This window comes from Nannospalax galili, unplaced genomic scaffold, assembly GCF_000622305.1.
Source record: "Nannospalax galili isolate Female #2095 unplaced genomic scaffold, S.galili_v1.0 scaffold851, whole genome shotgun sequence".
In the NCBI taxonomy this organism is placed as follows: domain Eukaryota; kingdom Metazoa; phylum Chordata; class Mammalia; order Rodentia; family Spalacidae; genus Nannospalax; species Nannospalax galili.
In genome coordinates this window covers 1,144,533-1,162,198 of record NW_008330578.1, presented here as the reverse complement: position 1 = coordinate 1,162,198, position 17,666 = coordinate 1,144,533, and the positions used below count along the sequence as shown (strand labels likewise).

Sequence of the window (17,666 nt, the reverse complement as noted above, 5' to 3'; positions counted from 1 at the left end):
TTATTTTGATATATCACAGTGAAAGATTTATCGTCCTCTTTTTTTTTTTTTTTTTTTTTTTTTTCAAAAAAAAAAAAAAAAAAAAAAAAAAAAAAAAAAAAGTCAAGATGATTCTTGGACTTGAGGTTTTCCAATCACATCCCTGTGTTATTGTTCAGTCCAGAAGGCCAGCAGGGCCACCTTGGGGGACTAGAATGAAAGACACTCACTGGATGCTGACACTCTTCATATCCTGGGTTCCCCTGGCATAGATGTAGCCCTCAGGATCCTTGAAGGCTTCAAAGGGGTCATGACTCCACTGTTCCTGGGGGCAGGGATAAGAAGAGGGGGCCCGCCATAGAATTGGGGTGATGAGAGGGTCAGAAGAAGGTTGAAGGAGGCAGCTAGCTTCCATTTGTCTCTGCCTCTGTCCCCTCCCTGGCACAGAACCCAAAGGCTGCTTGTGTTGCGCCATGCCACATAGATGTCAAGAACTAGTGCTGGAATCAGCACCATGGGTTCCTGAGGTTATCTGTTCTCCAGGCCTGCACATGCCCCTCCACACGTACCTTGAAGACAGGTACCACATCCGTGTGGGAGTTGAGCAAGATGGAGGGGAGTGCAGAGTTGGTGCCTGGCCAGGTTAGCACAGTGACCACATAGCCAGGTGCCACCTGGAGAGGGTTGGGAAGGGAGGCGGTTGGCACCAGGTGACAATGTGCCCCAGTCCACTGCTCCTCCCTGCTTAGGGTCCCGGGCTCACCTCTACGTTCTGACAGCTCAGGCCCATAAGAAGGGCTCTCTCCTCAAGGAAAGCAATGGCAGCCCCTGGGGACACAGAGAGTTTGGGGCTGCTTCTGCCTAACCTGGAGTCCACCAGCCCAGTCAGCCCTGAGATGGGCTACTGCCCCCCGCAACACAATTCCATATCCCCAGAGGCACCTGCATCTGTGTCCCCAAGGAACAAGATATCCTTGACCAGTCAATGACCCTCAGTGGGAGGTCAGGGGAAAGTCCAGAGTTGGAAGGTTGGAAGCTGGGTGTTATCTTTCTTAAAGACAGAGAGGTTGAGATAGGAAGTGATTCACCTAAGATCTCTCAGCTGGTAACTCTTATAGGGATTTGGACCCATACACTGGTCTTAGCCTCCAAACCGGATTCCCTAAGGGCTGTGGCCTTTGTACACCTTGGCAGACTGGGGGTGGGGTGGGGAATGTCTCCTTGTGGGTGGCAGTCTCAGTCTGTTCCTTAACTAGCTGCCAGGTGTAACCATCTGAAGCAACGGTCTAGGGAAAGGGTGGTGCAGGGAGAAGTTGCCTGGTTGGCTATCCTAGCAGAGGGCTACAGGAGAGGAAGGAAGCAGGAACCACAGAGCCGGGTTCCACTGGGTGGCAGGAGTTGAAGTGGTGTGGAACACGCCCCCTCCCCCCATCTCCTGAGGTCCCATCACAGACCCTGGGAACCCACATTCTCACCATAGTCAGGTTTGGGCTGGACAGTGCAGATGCGCAGGTACTGGCGAAAGAGTGTCACGGAGGGGTGCTCGGACTCAGTACCCTTGCTGGTCATGGCGCAGCGCTTGATGAGCTGGGGCAAAGTGAATGGCTCATTACCACCCCCTTCGCCTTCCGCAGGTGGGGCCCAGTGGACTCCTACCTGTGCTCTGGCCTTCCCCAGTACCGTTCCCACTTTTGATGCCCTATTCTGTCAGGCATGGTACTACTGGCCACTTTCAACACATTTCTTCATTTAATCCCCAGAGTGCCAGCAAGTTTGTGCCTCTCAATGGCCACTTTACAGAAGAGAAGCCTGAGGCTCAGAGAGGTTCACAGGCAGCCAAGAAAGTGGGCGAACCTGGTTTGAATCGGACATTGACTCCCCATATCTCCCTTAAAAATATTTCTCCCAAATGCCTGGCTTTTACGCTAGGGAGCCCCAGATCCCCCAATCCCTCCCTAAGATTCCCAACCTTTCTCTCTCCAGGTCTGCGGCCTGCGCTGGCCTTCGGAGCCGGCTTGGAACTGTGGCCTGGACTCAGGGTCCGCCCAGGCGCTCAAAACCGCCGGGTCCGCCCACCACGTGGCCAGGGCCGGGCGGAGGGGCGGACACCGAGCACTGTCAGGGCCGGCCCAGTTCCCGCCGCCTAGTCGGCGCGGCTGTCCCCGTCTGGCCCTTCGTGGGGCCTGCACCCGGTAACAAGAAGCTCGGATCCGGGATCCACCCTCCGGGCTGTCCTCCGGAGCGGCCAGCTCCGCCCCACAGCCTACCCAGGAGCCTGGATCCCCAGCTAAGGATGGTCCCGCCCCCAGAGGATCCTCCTTCTCCTCCAGCCTCCGGATAGGGCGAGGAAAGAGGGCGGACCCAGGCGCTAAAAGACCCGGCGGCAACACTGGGTTCTCCCCTGCTGTGGGTACTGGACGGTGATTTCAGCCCTCCCCTTTTCTTGCCCCGACTCTTCAAGGATACCCTCCCAGACTGCCCTACTCCCCGAGTAGCGAGGACTTTTGTTTACGTCTGCCCTCATCTAGACTGTGAGTTCCAGACACTGAACCACGTGCCTGGAAGGTTCTGACCCCTGGTCAGGCACACAGTGGGCGTCTGACAACATGCCTGAAATGAAAGATAAATGCCGGAATGGGAGCGCTTGTGACTCTGAGCATGTTACAGTGTGCCCAAATCTGTGTAACAGTGGGCGGGGCATATGTGAGACAATATGAGTCTGAGAGGGTGGAGGTGATTGGATGTCAGGGTGATGAGACCCATGCAGCCTGTCAGTATGAGAGACAGAGAAACAGCACGCTCTTGGCCGTCCCTATACAGAACTCTAAGCTCTTCCGCCTCCAATGGAGAGAGGAGACATTGAGGCAGGGTCCCCCAGGCGACCAACTGCACATAATAACTGTAGCTGCCCACTTGCGTCCTTGGCTGCTCTTTGCACTCTCTGTTAATTCTGCCCTCTGCTCCAAAGACTGAGCCAGCCTTCGGAGGAGGGGGGGGGTAGAAGACTTCAACCTTGGGGCCAAGGAGGCAGGGAGAGAGGGTAAAGGAGGGGGGTACATCCCATCCTCCTTGGGATTGAAGTCTCTGGCCACACACCCAAAAAGGCTTGGTGGTTCAACCAGACTGTTTTAATTTTTAAGCTACATCATCCCATCTCCATCTCCACACTGCATCTCTAACTCAGCTCAGCTGGCATGTTATCTGCGTTTCCTTCGAATCCCAGTGGAACTGTAGCACAGTAACACTCATCCCCATGTCCCCCTATCCTCATGTGAAATACTTCACTTACCCACATTCAATGCCACAAGCATTCTCCTAGTTAGATATTACCATCATGCCCATTTTATAGATGAGGAAACTGACACACAGAGGTGTGAGGGCAGATAGTGAAACTCCCAGGCATCCCAGGAACACTTTCTCCATGCTCTTAGTTCCAAAGCAGCCCCAGACTCACCTCCCACTCCCAGCTTTCCCCAAGCATGTCAAGAAATACAATGTCACTATCCAAGCAACTCAAATAGGCTTTTCTTTATTGTGTCTGTGAAATGAAATGAGAAGGCCTGGCTGGACCTGACCCTCTTGCCCTCCAATCCAAGCCAGGGACCGCCTCCCTGGAGGAGCTGAGTAAGGGTTCTAGACCCTTCAGGATCAGGCCTGGGAAGTGAATTAGTTCAAGACAAATGGTCAAGAAAGGCAAGGAGGGCCAGGTGGAAGTCTTGTGGCTTGTGGAGGTAGCAGGCATGGCCTGCGTTGTGTAGCTTCACCACAGAGTGGTTGGGCAGGTGGCGGAGCTGCCGCAGAGACTCTCGGGCCAGGATGTGGTCCAGTTCTCCATACAGGATAAGAGTTGGGGTCTGCAGAGCAAGGATAGAGGCTGTTGATCCTGGGGCCTGGTGAGGATCTGACCCACGAGCTATTTCCTTAGGGAGACTTCTCCCCATACTCTGTTTCTCCCCAATAAGACAGGAGCCAAACCCTCCAAGATTTCAGACACCACCCCCACATGACAAGACAAGGACAGGGTGCCAGGATCTTTGGAGATCTTCTCTAAGTACCTTCACAGCCCAGAATTGTTCCTGGGTGTAGTTCTGGGTGGAAGTGGGTGCGATGGGCACAAATCCATGTAGTTGGTGGTGGCTTCGCATTAAGAAGGGCAGGGCATAGCGGCCACTAAGAGAGGGGCTCACCAACACAGCATTCTGCACCTCTAGGTTCTGCAACACCAACTCTAGCAGCTCTGCCCGCCCTGCCTCTGTACTTGCCTCCTTCGAAGGTGCTGAATTTCCAAAACCTGGGAACAGCAGCAGGTGCTACCTGAGAGGGGCAAGGAAGTGCTCAGAACTTCCTGCCCATCACAGTAGGGAAGAGATGAGGACAGTCGCACAAAGTACATTCTACCCCAGCAATTCCCAGAAGCAGTTATTTTATGTGTATGAGCGTTTTGCCTACATATATGCAAGTGTACCCATGTTGTGCAACGCCCATGGAGACCAGAAGAGGGCATCGGATTTCCTGGGAGCCCTTGGAACTAGATGGTTGTTAGCTGCCATGTAGGTGCTGGGAGTGAAACCCGGGTGCTCTGGAAGAGCAGCCAATGCTCTTAACTGCTGAGCCATCGCTCCAGCCGCCAATTTTTTATAATATAATAGGCATGTTAGAAAAATATGGGGGCTGGAGAGATGGCTCAGTGGTTAAGAACACTGACTGTTCTTACAGAAGACTGGTGTTTGAATCCCAGCACCCACATGACAGCTAACAACTGTCCATAACTCCAGTTCTAGGGGATCTGATAGCCTCTTCTGTCCTCTGTGGGCACTGCAAGACCTACTTGCAGGCAATATAAGCATACACATAAAATTAAAAAAAAAATTTTTTTTTGTCTTTTTGAGACAGGGTCTCCCTGCAGCCCCAGCTGTCCAGGAACTCACTATGTAGACCAGGCTGGCCTTGAACTCACAGAGATCTGCCTGCTTCTGCCTCCCGAGTGCTGGGATTAAAGGTGTGAACCAATATTTTTTTAAAAAGTTAAAAAAAAAAAGAAAAATATCTTTCTGGGCTGGAGAGATGGCTCAGTGGTTAAAAGCACTAGCTGCTCTTATAGAAGACCCAGGTTTGATTCCCAGCACCCATATGGTGGCTAACAACTGTCTATAACTCCAGCTCCAGGAGATCCAATGCTCTCTTCTGACCTCTACAAGCACTGCATGACACAGGTGCACTTACACACATGCAGGCAAAATACTCATACACATAAAATAAAAATAACAAAATATTTTTTAAAAAAGAAAAACAGCTGGGCATGGTGGCGCACGCCTTTAGTCCCAGCACTCGGGAAGCAGAGGCAGGTGGATCTCTGTGAGTTTGAGGCCAGCCTGGTCTCCATTGCAAATCCAGGCCACCTAGGGTTACAGGGAGACCCTGTCTTAAAAAGACCAAGAAAAAAGAAAAGAAAAATATCTTTTCACCGCTGGGTGTGATGGGGGATGCCTTTATTCTCTGCATGTGTAAGGCAGAGTCAGGTGGATCACTGTGAGTTCAAGGCTAGTTCTTGTCTACATAGTAAGCTCCAGACCAGTGGTATATAGTGAAACCCTGTCTCAAAAAAAAGAAAGAAAGAAAGAAAAGAAAAAAGAAAGACATCTTTCTGGCTGGTGAGATGGCTCAGTGGGCAAAGGCACCTGTTGCATAAGCCTGGACAACTAGAGTTTGATCCCTGGAGCCCACATGCTGAAAGGAGAGAACTGAATTCCACAAGCTGTCCTCTGACTGCCACACGTGGGAAATGGGCACTTTCTTATACTGATGGAAAGATAAATCCATACAGCCTTTCTGGAAGATGAGATAGTATCCATCAAAATTTGAAAATGTGTATCTTCCAACCCATCAGTTGTCTGTGATAGCTACCCTAGAGACATCATAGCCTCTACAGTCAAAGAAGCTTGCCAGGAAAATTCAAGTACAAATAGACTAAGCAGGCAGGACTCCCCCTGAACCTCCCAACCTGCATAGTGTCTGTATCTCCCCACCTCTAATGTGTGTGTGTGTGTGTGTGTGTGTGTGTGTGTGTGTGTGTATGCATCTGGAGGTCAAAAGACAACTTGTGGCGTTGGTTCTCTCCTTCTACCATGCAGGTCCCAGGGGTCAAACTCAGGATGTCAGGCTTGGTGGCAAGCACCTTTAACTGCTGAGCCATTTCACCCATCTCTCTCTCTCTCTCTCTCTCTCTCTCTCTCTCTCTCTCTCTTTTCCCCCTCCCTCCCTCTTTGGAAGTACTGGGGGACTGAACCCAGGGCCTTGCATATGCTAGGCAAGGGCTCTACCATGTAGTTGTATTCCCAGCCCTTTTTTACTTTTTCCTTTTGAGACAAGGTTTCTACTAAGTTGCCAGGCTTCCCTTGAATGCATTCTGTAGCGAAGACAGGACTTGCTGAGATCCTCATGCCTCAGCCTTCCAGTAGCTGGGATTACAGGTCTGCATGCCAGGCCCAGCTGTTGGGATCTCTACGCATGAAATGCTCAAGGTGGGACTGGCACTCTCAGCTGGTCAGAGAGGGAGACAGATGGGTCACTGGTTTCTAAGGACTTCACTTTTTTCTTTCTTTCTTTTTTTTTTTTTTAACTACAAGAATGATAGCACAGGGCTAGGGGTGTAGCTCAGTGGGTGAGTGTTTGCCTAGCATTCCTGAGGCCTTCGGTTCAATCCCCAGTATTGGAAAGAAAAAAAACAACCAACAAACAGACAAACCCAAATGATAGCACATTCTATTTGTACAGTAAACCCCCCCCCCCCAAATTAGCCAGGCATTGGTACACACCTTTAATCACAACATTCAGGAAGCAGAGGCAGGCATTTCTCTGTGAGATTGAGACCAGCATGTTCTAGGCCAGCTGGGGCTACAGGGAGACCCTATCTTAAAACAAACAAACAAACAAACAAACAAATCAATCCAAAACAAACTACAACCACAACAAAAACCTAGCCAGGTATAGTGGCAGATGCTTGTAGTCCTAGCATTTGGGAGGCAGAAGCAAGTGGAACTCTGAATTCAATGCCAGCCTGGTCTACATAGTGGATTCCAGGCCAGCCAGGGCTAAATAGTGAGACCCTGTCTCAGAAAAAGAATGGGGGAGATAGCTCAGAGGTTAAGAACAGTAGCTGCTTCTGTGGAGCACTGGAATTTGGTTCCCAGCATCTAAGTTGTGACTGAAAACCATTCATAACTCTAGTTCCAAGGGATCTGATGCCCTCTCCTGGCCTCCTTGAGCATTGCATGCCTGTGATGCACCTATGTACATGTAAGCAAAACACTCATAAACATAAAAATAAACACAATTAAAAAAAGAAAAACCTCACAAAATTATGTTGTCGCAAAAAGTACAACAGTTGCTCATGAGTATGCCATGTTTCTTTTTTCTTTTTTTCTTTTTGGTCTTTTTTGAGACAGGGTCTCCCAGCTGGCCTGGAGCTCTCTATGTACACCAGGCCAGCCTTGAACTCACAGAGATCTGCCTGCCTCTGCCTTCCAAGTGCTGGGATAAAAGGTGTGCACCATCATGCCCAGTTTAGCAATGTAAATTATTTTATGTCACAGAATAAATAGAAATGTGACACACAGCCAGGCCTGGTGGTACATGCCTTTAATCCCAGCACTCGGGAGGCAGAGGCAGGCGGATCTTTGTGAATTCAAGGCCAGCCTGGTCTACATAGGGAGTACTGGGCCAGCTGAGGCTACTGACTGGGAGACCCTGTCTCAAAAAGACCAAAAAAATAATTTTTTTTTTTTTTTTTTTTTTTACATTGTAGTTTTCAAGGTAGAAAATCAGAAAAGACTATTGTGGTGCTTTTTTGTGACCTGTCACAGGCTTCTCCAGAGGCTGGGGCCCACATACCCCCGCTATACCTTAAGGCCTCTCTACTCCTCCAATTCTTTCCTTCTGGGGAGCTGCTCCTTCATATCAGCTGCAGCCTGCTACAGGATGGGGTACTCACCTGGCAGATCAATGGCCACAGCCCGGTAGCCTCTCTTTGACAGCAGCTGCAGTGTGCCCAGCTGCTCCCACATGTGGGAGTTAAATGCCTTTCCATGGAGCAGCACTACCTCCACCCTGTAGACACAGGGAAATGTATGACATTGGGGGCTGGGCAGCTACCATCCTCTTAGACTTCTTCCACTGCCCTCCCAGGCTCTGGGCCCCCTGAGCTGGACTGGGGTTCCTCCATTAGGCCCTTGGGTCATCACCCACCTGTGTGTCTGGTGGAGTGGCAGCACCTCACGGTAAAAGATGGGGGAGTTGCCTCGAGTGAGACCGGCCAGGACTGTGACACTGGGGCCTCTCCAGAGCCAGGAGGTCTGTTCAGGTGGGCCTGGCAGCCCCAAATACAACAGTAGCATGAGCAGCAGGCCTAGGCAGAGAAGGGCTACCTGGTACCGGCTCATGAAGGTCTGTGCCACTGCCTGGAGAAAAGGAAGGAAGAGACAGCCCTTGCTGGGAAAGCGCTCTAGCCCTTGTCCCTTCTCTTACTCTGGATGAAGGCCTGGATGTTCATCCCCAACTACTCCCCAGGCCAAGGTGAGGGCCCAGACACCCCACTGTGTGAGGAAGTACATGAGATATCCCTCTGGCACCCAGCATGTTCAGTGACCACCACCATCATTGTTTACCATGCTTGTGACAGTAGCCTCTGTGCTTGGCCTTCTACATCAAGCACTCACAGGCTGCAAGAAAACACTGGGGAGCAGGTGTGATTATAGCTCTCTAATGTGAGGAAATTCATGCTCAGAGGCAAATTCTCTGCCTAAGCAGCAGTGGAGAACTGGGACCCAAATACCAGGTCACGTTATGTTTTGGAAGAAACCATGGCACTAGCCAAGAGATGGATGAACTGTAGCCCTGATGGCACATGGCAAAGTGAAGGTTGTTAGAGATGAAAGTCTGCGAAGAGACTTCCACTGAGGGCAGGCCTGGAAGTGGTTCTTTTCCTCACACTGAATATACTACTAAAATCAGAATGTGTTGTGCAGGAGGGAATTTTTCATGGTCATACCAGCTGTTATGGGCTAGTTCACAGGGAATGCTGGGGATGGAGGAAATGCTAAGGCCTGAGCCAGTGAGGGCTGAGAAGAGTGTAGTTGGCCTCAAAATAGAAAAGGCACCATGGAAGGTCAGAGAGATGATTGCCCCCCACTCCTTGCTCTACCCCCTGCTTCTGCCAAATAATTTGTGTCATGGACTCCCCAGTACTGGATCTTTGTTAGCCCAGAGGACATGACCCAAATGGGGCAGATGGTCTCGGCTTTGAGACTCAGCTCTATTACTTTCTGACTATGAGAACTCAGTTTGTCAGGAACATGGGATAAATTCCTGGCTGCCTTGTCAAGCTTATTGTGAGATGTATATAATGCACTGGACCTAAGGGGGTGAGGATGAGATGTCCATGTCATCATTTATTGGGCCTAAGATGAACATGCTTGCCTTGTTCTGGGATTCTGGATTCTTTTTTATTGGGAGCAAACTGAGTATAGGCTAGGGCTATGAGCTAGGACCTGACTTGGGCCATGTTAGTGGACTGCTTTCAGAGTGTCACTCTCAGGTTCTGAAGCCAGGCCGTAGGTGGCAGTGGCAGCTCCTTCAGTGCTGATGGAAAACCAGGAGCCAGGTGGATAAAGAGCACATTTCTCTCTTGGTCCTAACCATGAGCCACCTAGAATGTGCCTGCAACACAGCTTTAGCCCCAGGTTCTCACAAGGTGGAACATCCCAGTGATGGGCCTCTCCTAGCCTGCCAGGGACTGAACCTGCAATTCCTCCAGGGTACCCAGGGCTAGACAACTGTAAGGGTTCCGCAGTGGATTGCTCTACAGGTGGAGGATGAGTTGTAAATTGCTCTTAGGTTACTGGAATATCTGTCGACCATGACACACACAGACATGGAGTCTTGCTTCCACACACTTTTCAAAAAGTTACTCCCCAAATGTACAGCAGCCTCCTCACACAAACATTGACCTGTGCACAATGTCTTATAATACCCCCAAAATCGGGGTTGGAGAGATGGCTTAGCAATTAAGAGCATTGGTTGCTCTTTCAGAGGATCCAGGTTCAATTCCTAGCACCCACATGGCAGCTGATAATTGTCTGTAACTCCAGTTCCAGGGGAATCCAACACCCTCTTCTGATCTCCGCAGGCATTGCATGACATGGGTGTACTTATACACATGCAGGCAATATACTCATATACACAATATAAAAATAAATAAAATATTTTAAAAAAAGCAATACTCCCAAATCACACACAAGGTCAGATGTCAGGAAGGCAGAGAGATGGACATATATGGTTTCCAAATCACATATAAGTCAGTGAAGGGGTGGAGGCACAAGACCATAATCCTATCACTAGGGAGACTAAAACATGGGGATCATGAGTTGAGATTGGCTGGGCAGCTAGGCGAGACCTGGTATCAAAACAAACAAACACCCAAACCAAACAACAACAAAAAATGCAGATACTCAGAGTTATTCAAGCACAAAATCATACCCCAAACCCTTAAACCACACACTCACATAAATGCACAGTGCTGGGCCTGGTAGAATAGCACTTAGGAGGAAGAGGCAGGAAGGGGACTGCTGCAACTCTGAGGTGAGCTAGGGCTACATAGCAGGCCTCTGTTTAAAAAAAAAAATCCCCAAACTTGCAAGGCGTGGTGGGGCAGGCCTTTAATCCTAGCACTTAGAAGGCAGAGGCTGGTGATCTCTATGAGTTCGAGACCAGCCTGATTTACACAGTGAGTTCCAGGCCAGCTGGGACTACAGGGAGACCCTGTCTCAAAACAAACAAAAAACCAAAACCAAACCAAAACAAAAAACCCCAAACGGACAGCTGGGGTTACAGGGAGACCCTGTCTCAAAAAGATAAAAACAAAAACAAAAAATAATAAAATAAAATAAATAAATGGATAAGGGGGCCAATGGGATGGCTCAGTACATAAAGACACTTGCTGCCAAGCGCGACCGACCTGAGAGGACCCCACTCCAACCAATTGTGGCACGACCCCCCATATAACTAAATGAATAAATGAAAAAAAAGTTTATATATATATAGATATAGATATATAAAATTTTTTTTTAAGCCTAGGGATAGAGAGAGCACCTGCCTAGCAAGAGAGGCTCTGTGGGCGGGGGAAGAAACGCACAAGCATAAACCTTCAGAAACGCACTCCCACAAAATGTCAGCCTGGGAGAAATACAGAAAGGAGGCATAGAAGCAAGCAGACAGACCAATGAACACCCCCAAATAAGCAAACAGAAACACAATCTGACGCATGCCATATGGGCACCTAAGTGGACCCTGACCCCCAAGAACACACGCGGACACTCGCGCGCACACAGCACAGGAACATGCACACGTGTTACCCAGGGCTCGCGCCTTCCGCAGGACTCTGCCCCAAGCGGCGGGGACAAGCATGGCCAGTCCCGGGGCAACCTGCGGGCCTCCTTCCGCCGGAGACACTCACCGGGCTGGCACGGATGACCAGGCAGGCTCCAGCCAGGCGCGCTAGCGTGGGGCGAACCCCGCCCGAGCGGAACTCACAGCCAAACAGTGGCGATGGCACTGCCCCGGCCACTCCACCCCTTTCTGCTTGGTTAGCAGCAGGCCAAAGCGCCGCCCCGGAGGCGCGCCTGCGCAGTCCGCAGCTACAGGCCGTCTGGGTTACCCAGGACTTGGGGCAGGCGCCCCAAAGCACCCAGGCCTGCTCCTCCCTACCCAGATTTTCCAATATTGTTCTCGGCCTAAGACCCGGTGGAGAGCCATCCGGTTCTTCGCTTTTTGCACAATTTTGTCTGCACAGTGGGGTTTAGGAAAAGGCATACCGTAGCATGTACGGATGACAGCGGACTTAAATGGCTGGCACAGAGGTCTGCTAGTGTAAATGCCAGGTACTATTGTCATGCAGCAGCTTCAGTCTCTGCCCAAGCACTTTCCTCACCTACCCGCCCCCACCCAGCCTCAGGCCTCTGCGTGGCGAGCAGCCCCGGGGCAAAACGGCCATAAAGGGTACAAAGGCTTCTCTATTTATTGGTACCCTGCCAAGACTGGCATTAACCAGACTCATTCTACAGGTTCGGAAACAGATTCCTAGGTTGGGAAAACCAGCCAGGCCACCTGGCTGAACTTTGGTGGAGTCTTGCATTTAAACACGTAGGGGGTCAGCTCCATGCCAGGTGCACAGCTCGTCCTGGACAGTCAGTTCTGATTGGGGGTGAAGGGCGATGGGGGGCAGGAGCGCAGGAAGGGACCAGGACTCAGGACACGCGGAGTTCACGTCGGGGGAAGGGCTCTAGAGGGTTTCAGATCTCTCCCAACCCAGCACTTGGGGCACACATAGGTGGGGGTGGGCTTGGGGAAACTGAGGCGGGTATGAAAAGAATCGAAGGTTGTAGCGGTGGTGCGGAGAAGCCCAGCGGCAGTTGTGACCACAAGAGGGCACCCTGAGCATCACCCGGCCCCTGGGCCTGTCCCCCCCCTCGGCCCGCCCCCGACCCACCCCCGTCCTACCCTGGCCCAGCCCCTTCCCTACTCTTCCCACCCCGCGCTGCACTCGCCTGTCTGCAGCGTCGGACCACACACCTCTCCAGGTACCCACCCTGCGCTCCCGATCCTCTCCGGCTGTCCACTCAGAACCCACCTACCCCATCTTCCCTTCTTGGCTCTTCAGGTCAGCCCTTTCTGGGCTGTCCCTCCTTCACGTGCTTCCTTTAGACCCAGGGATCCGGAACTGGGGTGCGCCAGTGAACCGAGCGAGCCTTGGCGGCGCCGGCAACTGCAGCGTCAATCATTTGGGTTCCAGCCACCAGCGCGCTGAGCACCCCACGTCCCTGGCAGTCAGAACTCCGAAGTCCTTGCCGGCTGGTTGCATGTGTTTCTGCCTCTGGAAAATGGGCTTTTTTCCCAAACAAACTCATTCCTGTCTGTAGCGCCAATTCACCGGCTGTGCCAGAGCGTTGGTTTAGTCGAGGATAAGCAAGATAGTGAGGCACTCAAGTTTTCTTTCTCACATGCATGGCTTCATTTAATCCTCTCCACTGCCTAAGAACTAGTACTATTGAATTACTCTCATTTACGTAAAAGGAGAATTCCATTAGGAACAATAACCGTAATGAGAGCGCCTCATCCTCTGTTCTCACCACCAGCAGGCACCTTCACTTATTTTGTGTAAAAAGAAAAAAGAAAAAAGAAAAAACAAAAAAACCTTATTTTTATGCGAATAAGTGTTTTGCCTGCACGTAAGTGCGCCACATGCATGCAATGCCCACAGAAGCCAGAAGAGGGCCTCGGATCCCCTAGAACTAGACTTAGCAACAGTTGCTGGCTGCCTTATGGGTGCTGGGAACCCAGTCCCGGTCTACTGCAAGAGTAGCCAGTGCTCTTAACCGCTGAGTCATCTCTTCAGCCCCCTTATTTATTTTTCTTAAACTCTTAAGTGAAACTTCTAATTCTGGCCATGCTGTTTCAGTTAAGTATGTTTTAGCCCCAATATCATACAATTGAGTGACAGAGGCAGAAATACCTGCTCTTACTAACCCTAAATCAGGTCCAAGAGTCCTGATGGTCTCCTTGCTGTTCCCTGCTGCCCCTGGACAGGATGTTCCTTCACCCTTCATCAGCCTGGCTTTGACCTGCAGGCACATCACCAGCATAGCAACAGCAGGCATGGCCAGTGTGGATCAGCGTGAGGGCACCATCCAGGTGCAGGGCCAGCGCCTTTTCTTCCGAGAGGTATGGCCTGGCAGTGGGCAGGCTGCTCGCTTCTCTGTGCTGCTGTTGCATGGTATCCGCTTCTCCTCTGAGACCTGGCAGAACCTGGGTACTCTGCATAGGCTGGCCGAGGCTGGTTATCGGGCTGTGGCCATTGACTTACCAGGTACTTCTGGGACAGGCTTCTGGGTTGGGGGGCTGGGAAAGACTTGAAGCTGAAGGAGTGGAAGGACTTAGCAAGGCTGGGCCCTGAGCTTGGCAGAGTTAGGTGCATACCGTGTGTATCTTACCTTTGAGCTTTTCCAATCTTGCTGGAGAAGGGTTGGAGCACTGCTCAGCTCTCCTCGCTGTTGCTGGGGCCTCAGTTTCCTCATCTGTAGTGGGAAATACTACAGTCTTATTGGAGGTTGGCCCTATTGAGCATGGAATGAGATTATCTTTATGACTATATTAGCTAGTATCTGATGGATAGTAATTGGTGTCCAACTGACTGGAAGTAAACTGTGTTGACAGAGACATATTCACAGGCTGTTGAAGGCCCTGAGAGTGAGTCTCCCTGCTGCCTTGGGGAGCATGGTAGGGTCTAATGGATGGTTAGGTCCCTAGTCATCAACCTGTAGGCAGAGTCCTTGAGTTGGGCACTGGAGGAGGTGGGGACGGCTCCTAGATTTCCTGTCATAACCTGGATGACCATCAAGCCCCACCTCTTGGTGTGTAGTGTAGAACAGGAGGCCTAGTTTATCTGATCTGATCTAATCCCCTCACAGGCCAGGGCTAATATGGTTTCAGGCTTCAAGGGCAGATCTCCAACCTGGCCAGCTTGCTTCCAACAGTGGGTTGGGCTGAGCTTTGGGATGAAGGTCTGGAGCTAATGTTGCCAATGTTGACTGACAGGGGAGGTTCCAATGCAGAAGCACCTCCCACCCCAGGAACTGTCCTTCAGGACCCCATCTGGTACCATAAATTCAGGGCTAGGAGCCTAATGGCAGGTACACTCCTTATCCCTTTTAAACAGAGGGGGGAAAATGGGTAGCTGAGGAGAGCTAGAGGACTTTACCCAAGATCATATTGAATGTAAATTGACAATTCTTTTCAGGACACTATTTGTACTGCGGAAGATAGGCACAAACATGGAGGGAAACATCTTATTCTTGCCACAGATGTACATCAGGCTGTAGATGTGAATGAATTCAGTCTATCTAGTGTTACAGGAACCTGGGCACAGAAAGACTGACTTGGGAGGGCTTGCTGGAAGAAGAGGCCTTTCCTGCTCACTGCCCTATCCTCTGTACTCGAATCTCTGCAGGTCTTGGGCACTCCAAGGAAGCAGCAGCTCCTACCCCTAATGGGGAGCTGGCCCCTGGCAGCTTCCTAGCAGCAGTGGTGGATGCCTTGGAGCTGGGCCCCCCAGTTGTGATTAGTCCATCATTAAGTGGCATGTATGCCTTGCCCTTCCTCACTGCCTCTGGCTCCCAGATCCGGGGCTATGTACCAGTGGCTCCCATCTGCACAGACAAAATCAATGCTGCTGACTATGCCAATGTGAAGGTACTGCGTGTGTGTGTGTGAAGCTGAGGTGCCCTGTCAGGAGCGAGGAAGGGTTCATCCCTAGGCCTTCCTCTTCTGGGAGCTGGGGTAATAAAGGGGTGGTTTTTGGTACAATCTGACTACCTAATTTCTTCCCATTTACTTAGATTACTATGCCAAGTCCTATATTAAACTATGTATTGGGTCAGATATAAATCCATTCCCTCACCCACGGGGCCAGCTTGTCTCTTGCTGCCAGGGTGGGTCAGGAAGACTCAAGTTTTGGAGGCTTGGAGCTGACTTCTAGAAGGCTGGGGTTGGTGTGGCAGACCGGTTGACTCTTCACCTCTTTCCTCTCTCAGACTCCAACTCTGATTGTATATGGAGACCAGGACCCCATGGGTTCCACCAGCTTTCAACACCTGAAGCAGCTGCCCAACCACAGAGTGCTGGTCATGAAGGGGGCAGGGCACCCCTGTTACCTGGACAAGCCTGACGAGTGGCATACGGGGCTGCTGGACTTCCTGGGGGGCCTAGCATGAGACCCAGTCCTGCTGATGGGGATGTGCTGCCTACCTGCCGGCATTGGCATCTCTGGGTTTGCCTGCTCCCTTTCCTGGCTTCTAGCTCCTGATGTACATGCAACAGGTCTGTCTATGCATCTATCTGGGTTCTTGTCTTTTGGGTCTGTCTTTTCTGCTTTTCTCTTGTAGTGACAGAATGAAGAAGTAAAATCAAGATGAAAAACCCTAAGGATTCAAGGGGAGAAATCTGGTGCTGGGTAATCCACGAGCTTCACTTACAGGCCCCTTGCCTTCCCCTCTGCTTCCTTCTTCAGCTGCCCTGCGGGCCAGTCATCCTCTCTACTCTTCTAAGGCCACAGACACATACATGACCACATGCATGTTTAGAGCCATCATGCTCCAAACAGGACCCTTCCCTTGGGAGACCAGCACACAGGTCCACGTGACTTGGACTGGCATGCACATTCATGCGCAGCTCTGTGTAGTGTGCTTGCGCAGGTATATGTGCACTTCCAACGGTGCAGCCTTTCCCCTTCACGGGAACTGGGAACCTCCTCATGGGCCAGCCTTTAGGGCACTGGCTTACTAGGATTAGGATGCAGGCCAGCCCTCGATTCCATTCACCCACAGGTTGCAACTGGTCCCAGCCTGAAATTGCTTCCTCAGAAGGGGAGGTGCACCCCTCTGCCTTTCAGATCGCCCTGCTTTTCTTTTCCCCTTCCTTCTGGGGGCTACAACCTCCCCAGGTTGCCAAGCCTGGGTCTTCTCGGCCCAGTTTGTTTCCTGCTATGAGGCTTGAGGGTGGGGTGGGGAGACAGACTGGAAGTCCGTGAAATAAAGTGATGCAATTAGACCCCACAGGCTTTTGCTGTCTCTGGAGCGCCGCCCCTCCCCCTTTCCCCTGGGACTGTCACTGTGGGCTCCTCCCCCACCCTGGCGGGACCAGATGGTCCCCCTGCCCTTTGTCCACCAGGCCAGATGGAGGGAAAGAGAGATTGGATTCCCCTCCCCACCCACACACACCCAGGTGCCAAGAGACTCAGCTGTGGGGGGAGGTGGAGGTCAGTGGGACCAGCCTGAGCCGATTAGAGAAAGGGGGAGGAATATTTGCCCCTTCAGGATGGGGGAGGGGCAAGCTCACCCCCCCCCGCCCACACACACTTATCCCTTTCTTAGTAAAGGATTTAATGGAGACCCGTCCCTTGGGACCCTAACTCCAAAAGGAATGCTGGCGGTAGATTTAGGGGATCACGGGGCGGAGTGCATAAAGGCCACATAGCTCTCAGGCCCCTCCTCCAGCTGGTCCGGTAACCTGTCCAGTGCGGACAAGGGCCGGGTAGTGTGGATATTGTGGGCCGTGGGTCTTGGTGGGCTAAAGTCCGCAGCAAAGGATGGAGAAGAAGCGAGAGCCGGGCGGGGTAGAGGGTCCGAGGGACAAGAGCCGGGAGGCGCGGCCAGGGCTCGGATGGAGGCTGCAGGGAGCTCGGGAGAGGCGCTGGGCTGGGAGGATTAGTCTGGCGGGAGCCGCGCGGGGAGGATACGCCTGGGCACCGCGCTTGGGCCGGACCCCAGGCCCCAACTCCCGGGGCTAGCGATCACCGCTTGGGAAGGGTCACCGCGCCCTCCCGCGAGGGACAAGAGCCGGGAGGCGCGGCCAGGGCTCGGATGGAGGCTGCAGGGAGCTCGGGAGAGGCGCTGGGCTGGGAGGATTAGTCTGGCGGGAGCCGCGCGGGGAGGATACGCCTGGGCACCGCGCTTGGGCCGGACCCCAGGCCCCAACTCCCGGGGCTAGCGATCACCGCTTGGGAAGGGTCACCGCGCCCTCCCGGAAGCGCCGACCGCCCGGGGCGCCGGGCTGAGCGACGCGGGGCGGGGCGGGGCGGG

The 17,666-nt window shown here is 52.1% G+C and overlaps 3 protein-coding genes across 10 annotated transcripts in view; 1 reads left to right on the top strand and 2 right to left on the bottom strand.

Annotated features, from left to right (window-relative positions):
• The window catches only part of Acy1 (aminoacylase 1), a 5,912-nt gene extending 3,709 nt beyond the window's left edge, over positions 1–2,203 (bottom strand). The window contains exons 1-5 of the mRNA XM_008849852.3: positions 1,949–2,203; positions 1,455–1,566; positions 743–807; positions 549–653; positions 210–304 (exon numbers count right to left, since the gene is read on the bottom strand). Of these exons, the coding sequence (XP_008848074.1) occupies positions 210–304; positions 549–653; positions 743–807; positions 1,455–1,548 (359 nt within the window). The 5' untranslated portion in view covers positions 1,549–1,566; positions 1,949–2,203. The remainder of the gene's footprint in view (positions 1–209; positions 305–548; positions 654–742; positions 808–1,454; positions 1,567–1,948) is intronic.
• Positions 2,204–3,487: 1,284 nt separating this feature from the next.
• Positions 3,488–14,112, bottom strand: Abhd14a (abhydrolase domain containing 14A). 6 transcript variants are annotated; one of them, XM_029554459.1, is made up of 5 exons: positions 14,022–14,112; positions 8,224–8,435; positions 7,970–8,085; positions 4,035–4,270; positions 3,488–3,833 (listed from the first exon to the last, which is right to left on the bottom strand). In XM_029554459.1, the coding sequence occupies exons 1-5, from the start codon at positions 14,103–14,105 to the stop codon at positions 3,651–3,653; spliced, it is 831 nt and encodes a 276-aa protein (XP_029410319.1). In that variant the 5' UTR covers positions 14,106–14,112; the 3' UTR covers positions 3,488–3,650. The 6 variants fall into 6 exon arrangements, with proteins under 6 accessions (XP_029410319.1, XP_008848008.1, XP_008848000.1 ...); XM_008849786.3 differs by lacking the exon at positions 14,022–14,112 and adding an exon at positions 12,620–13,176; XM_008849778.3 differs by lacking the exon at positions 14,022–14,112 and adding an exon at positions 12,662–13,176.
• On the top strand, positions 12,529–16,635 carry Abhd14b (abhydrolase domain containing 14B). Of its 3 annotated transcripts, none has more exons than XM_008849819.3 (4): positions 12,529–12,611; positions 13,659–13,897; positions 15,038–15,279; positions 15,621–16,635. In XM_008849819.3, exons 2-4 carry the CDS (start codon positions 13,687–13,689, stop codon positions 15,798–15,800), a joined length of 633 nt encoding a protein of 210 aa, XP_008848041.1. In that variant the 5' UTR covers positions 12,529–12,611; positions 13,659–13,686; the 3' UTR covers positions 15,801–16,635. The 3 variants fall into 3 exon arrangements, with proteins under 3 accessions (XP_008848041.1, XP_008848035.1, XP_017657969.1); XM_008849813.3 differs by having other exon boundaries at positions 12,543–12,611; positions 13,618–13,897; XM_017802480.2 differs by lacking the exon at positions 12,529–12,611 and having other exon boundaries at positions 13,392–13,897.
• Positions 16,636–17,666: the final 1,031 nt, after the last annotated feature.

Excerpts from the sequence above, each read along its gene's own strand:
- Abhd14b (XM_017802480.2), top strand. The coding sequence starts at position 13,582 with ATGGTCTCCTTGCTGTTCCCTGCTGCCCCTGGACAGGATGTTCCTTCA. Across the intron at positions 13,898-15,037 it reads TGTGGCCATTGACTTACCAG|GTCTTGGGCACTCCAAGGAA; the intron begins GTACTTCTGGGA and ends GAATCTCTGCAG. Across the intron at positions 15,280-15,620 it reads CTGACTATGCCAATGTGAAG|ACTCCAACTCTGATTGTATA; the intron begins GTACTGCGTGTG and ends TTCCTCTCTCAG.
- Abhd14a (XM_029554459.1), bottom strand. The coding sequence starts at position 14,105 with ATGAGGAAACTGAGGCCCCAGCAACAGCGAGGAGAGCTGAGCAGTGCT. Across the intron at positions 8,436-14,021 it reads AAGATTGGAAAAGCTCAAAG|GCAGTGGCACAGACCTTCAT; the intron begins GTAAGATACACA and ends CCTTTTCTCCAG. Across the intron at positions 3,834-4,034 it reads AACAATTCTGGGCTGTGAAG|ACCCCAACTCTTATCCTGTA; the intron begins GTACTTAGAGAA and ends CTTGCTCTGCAG.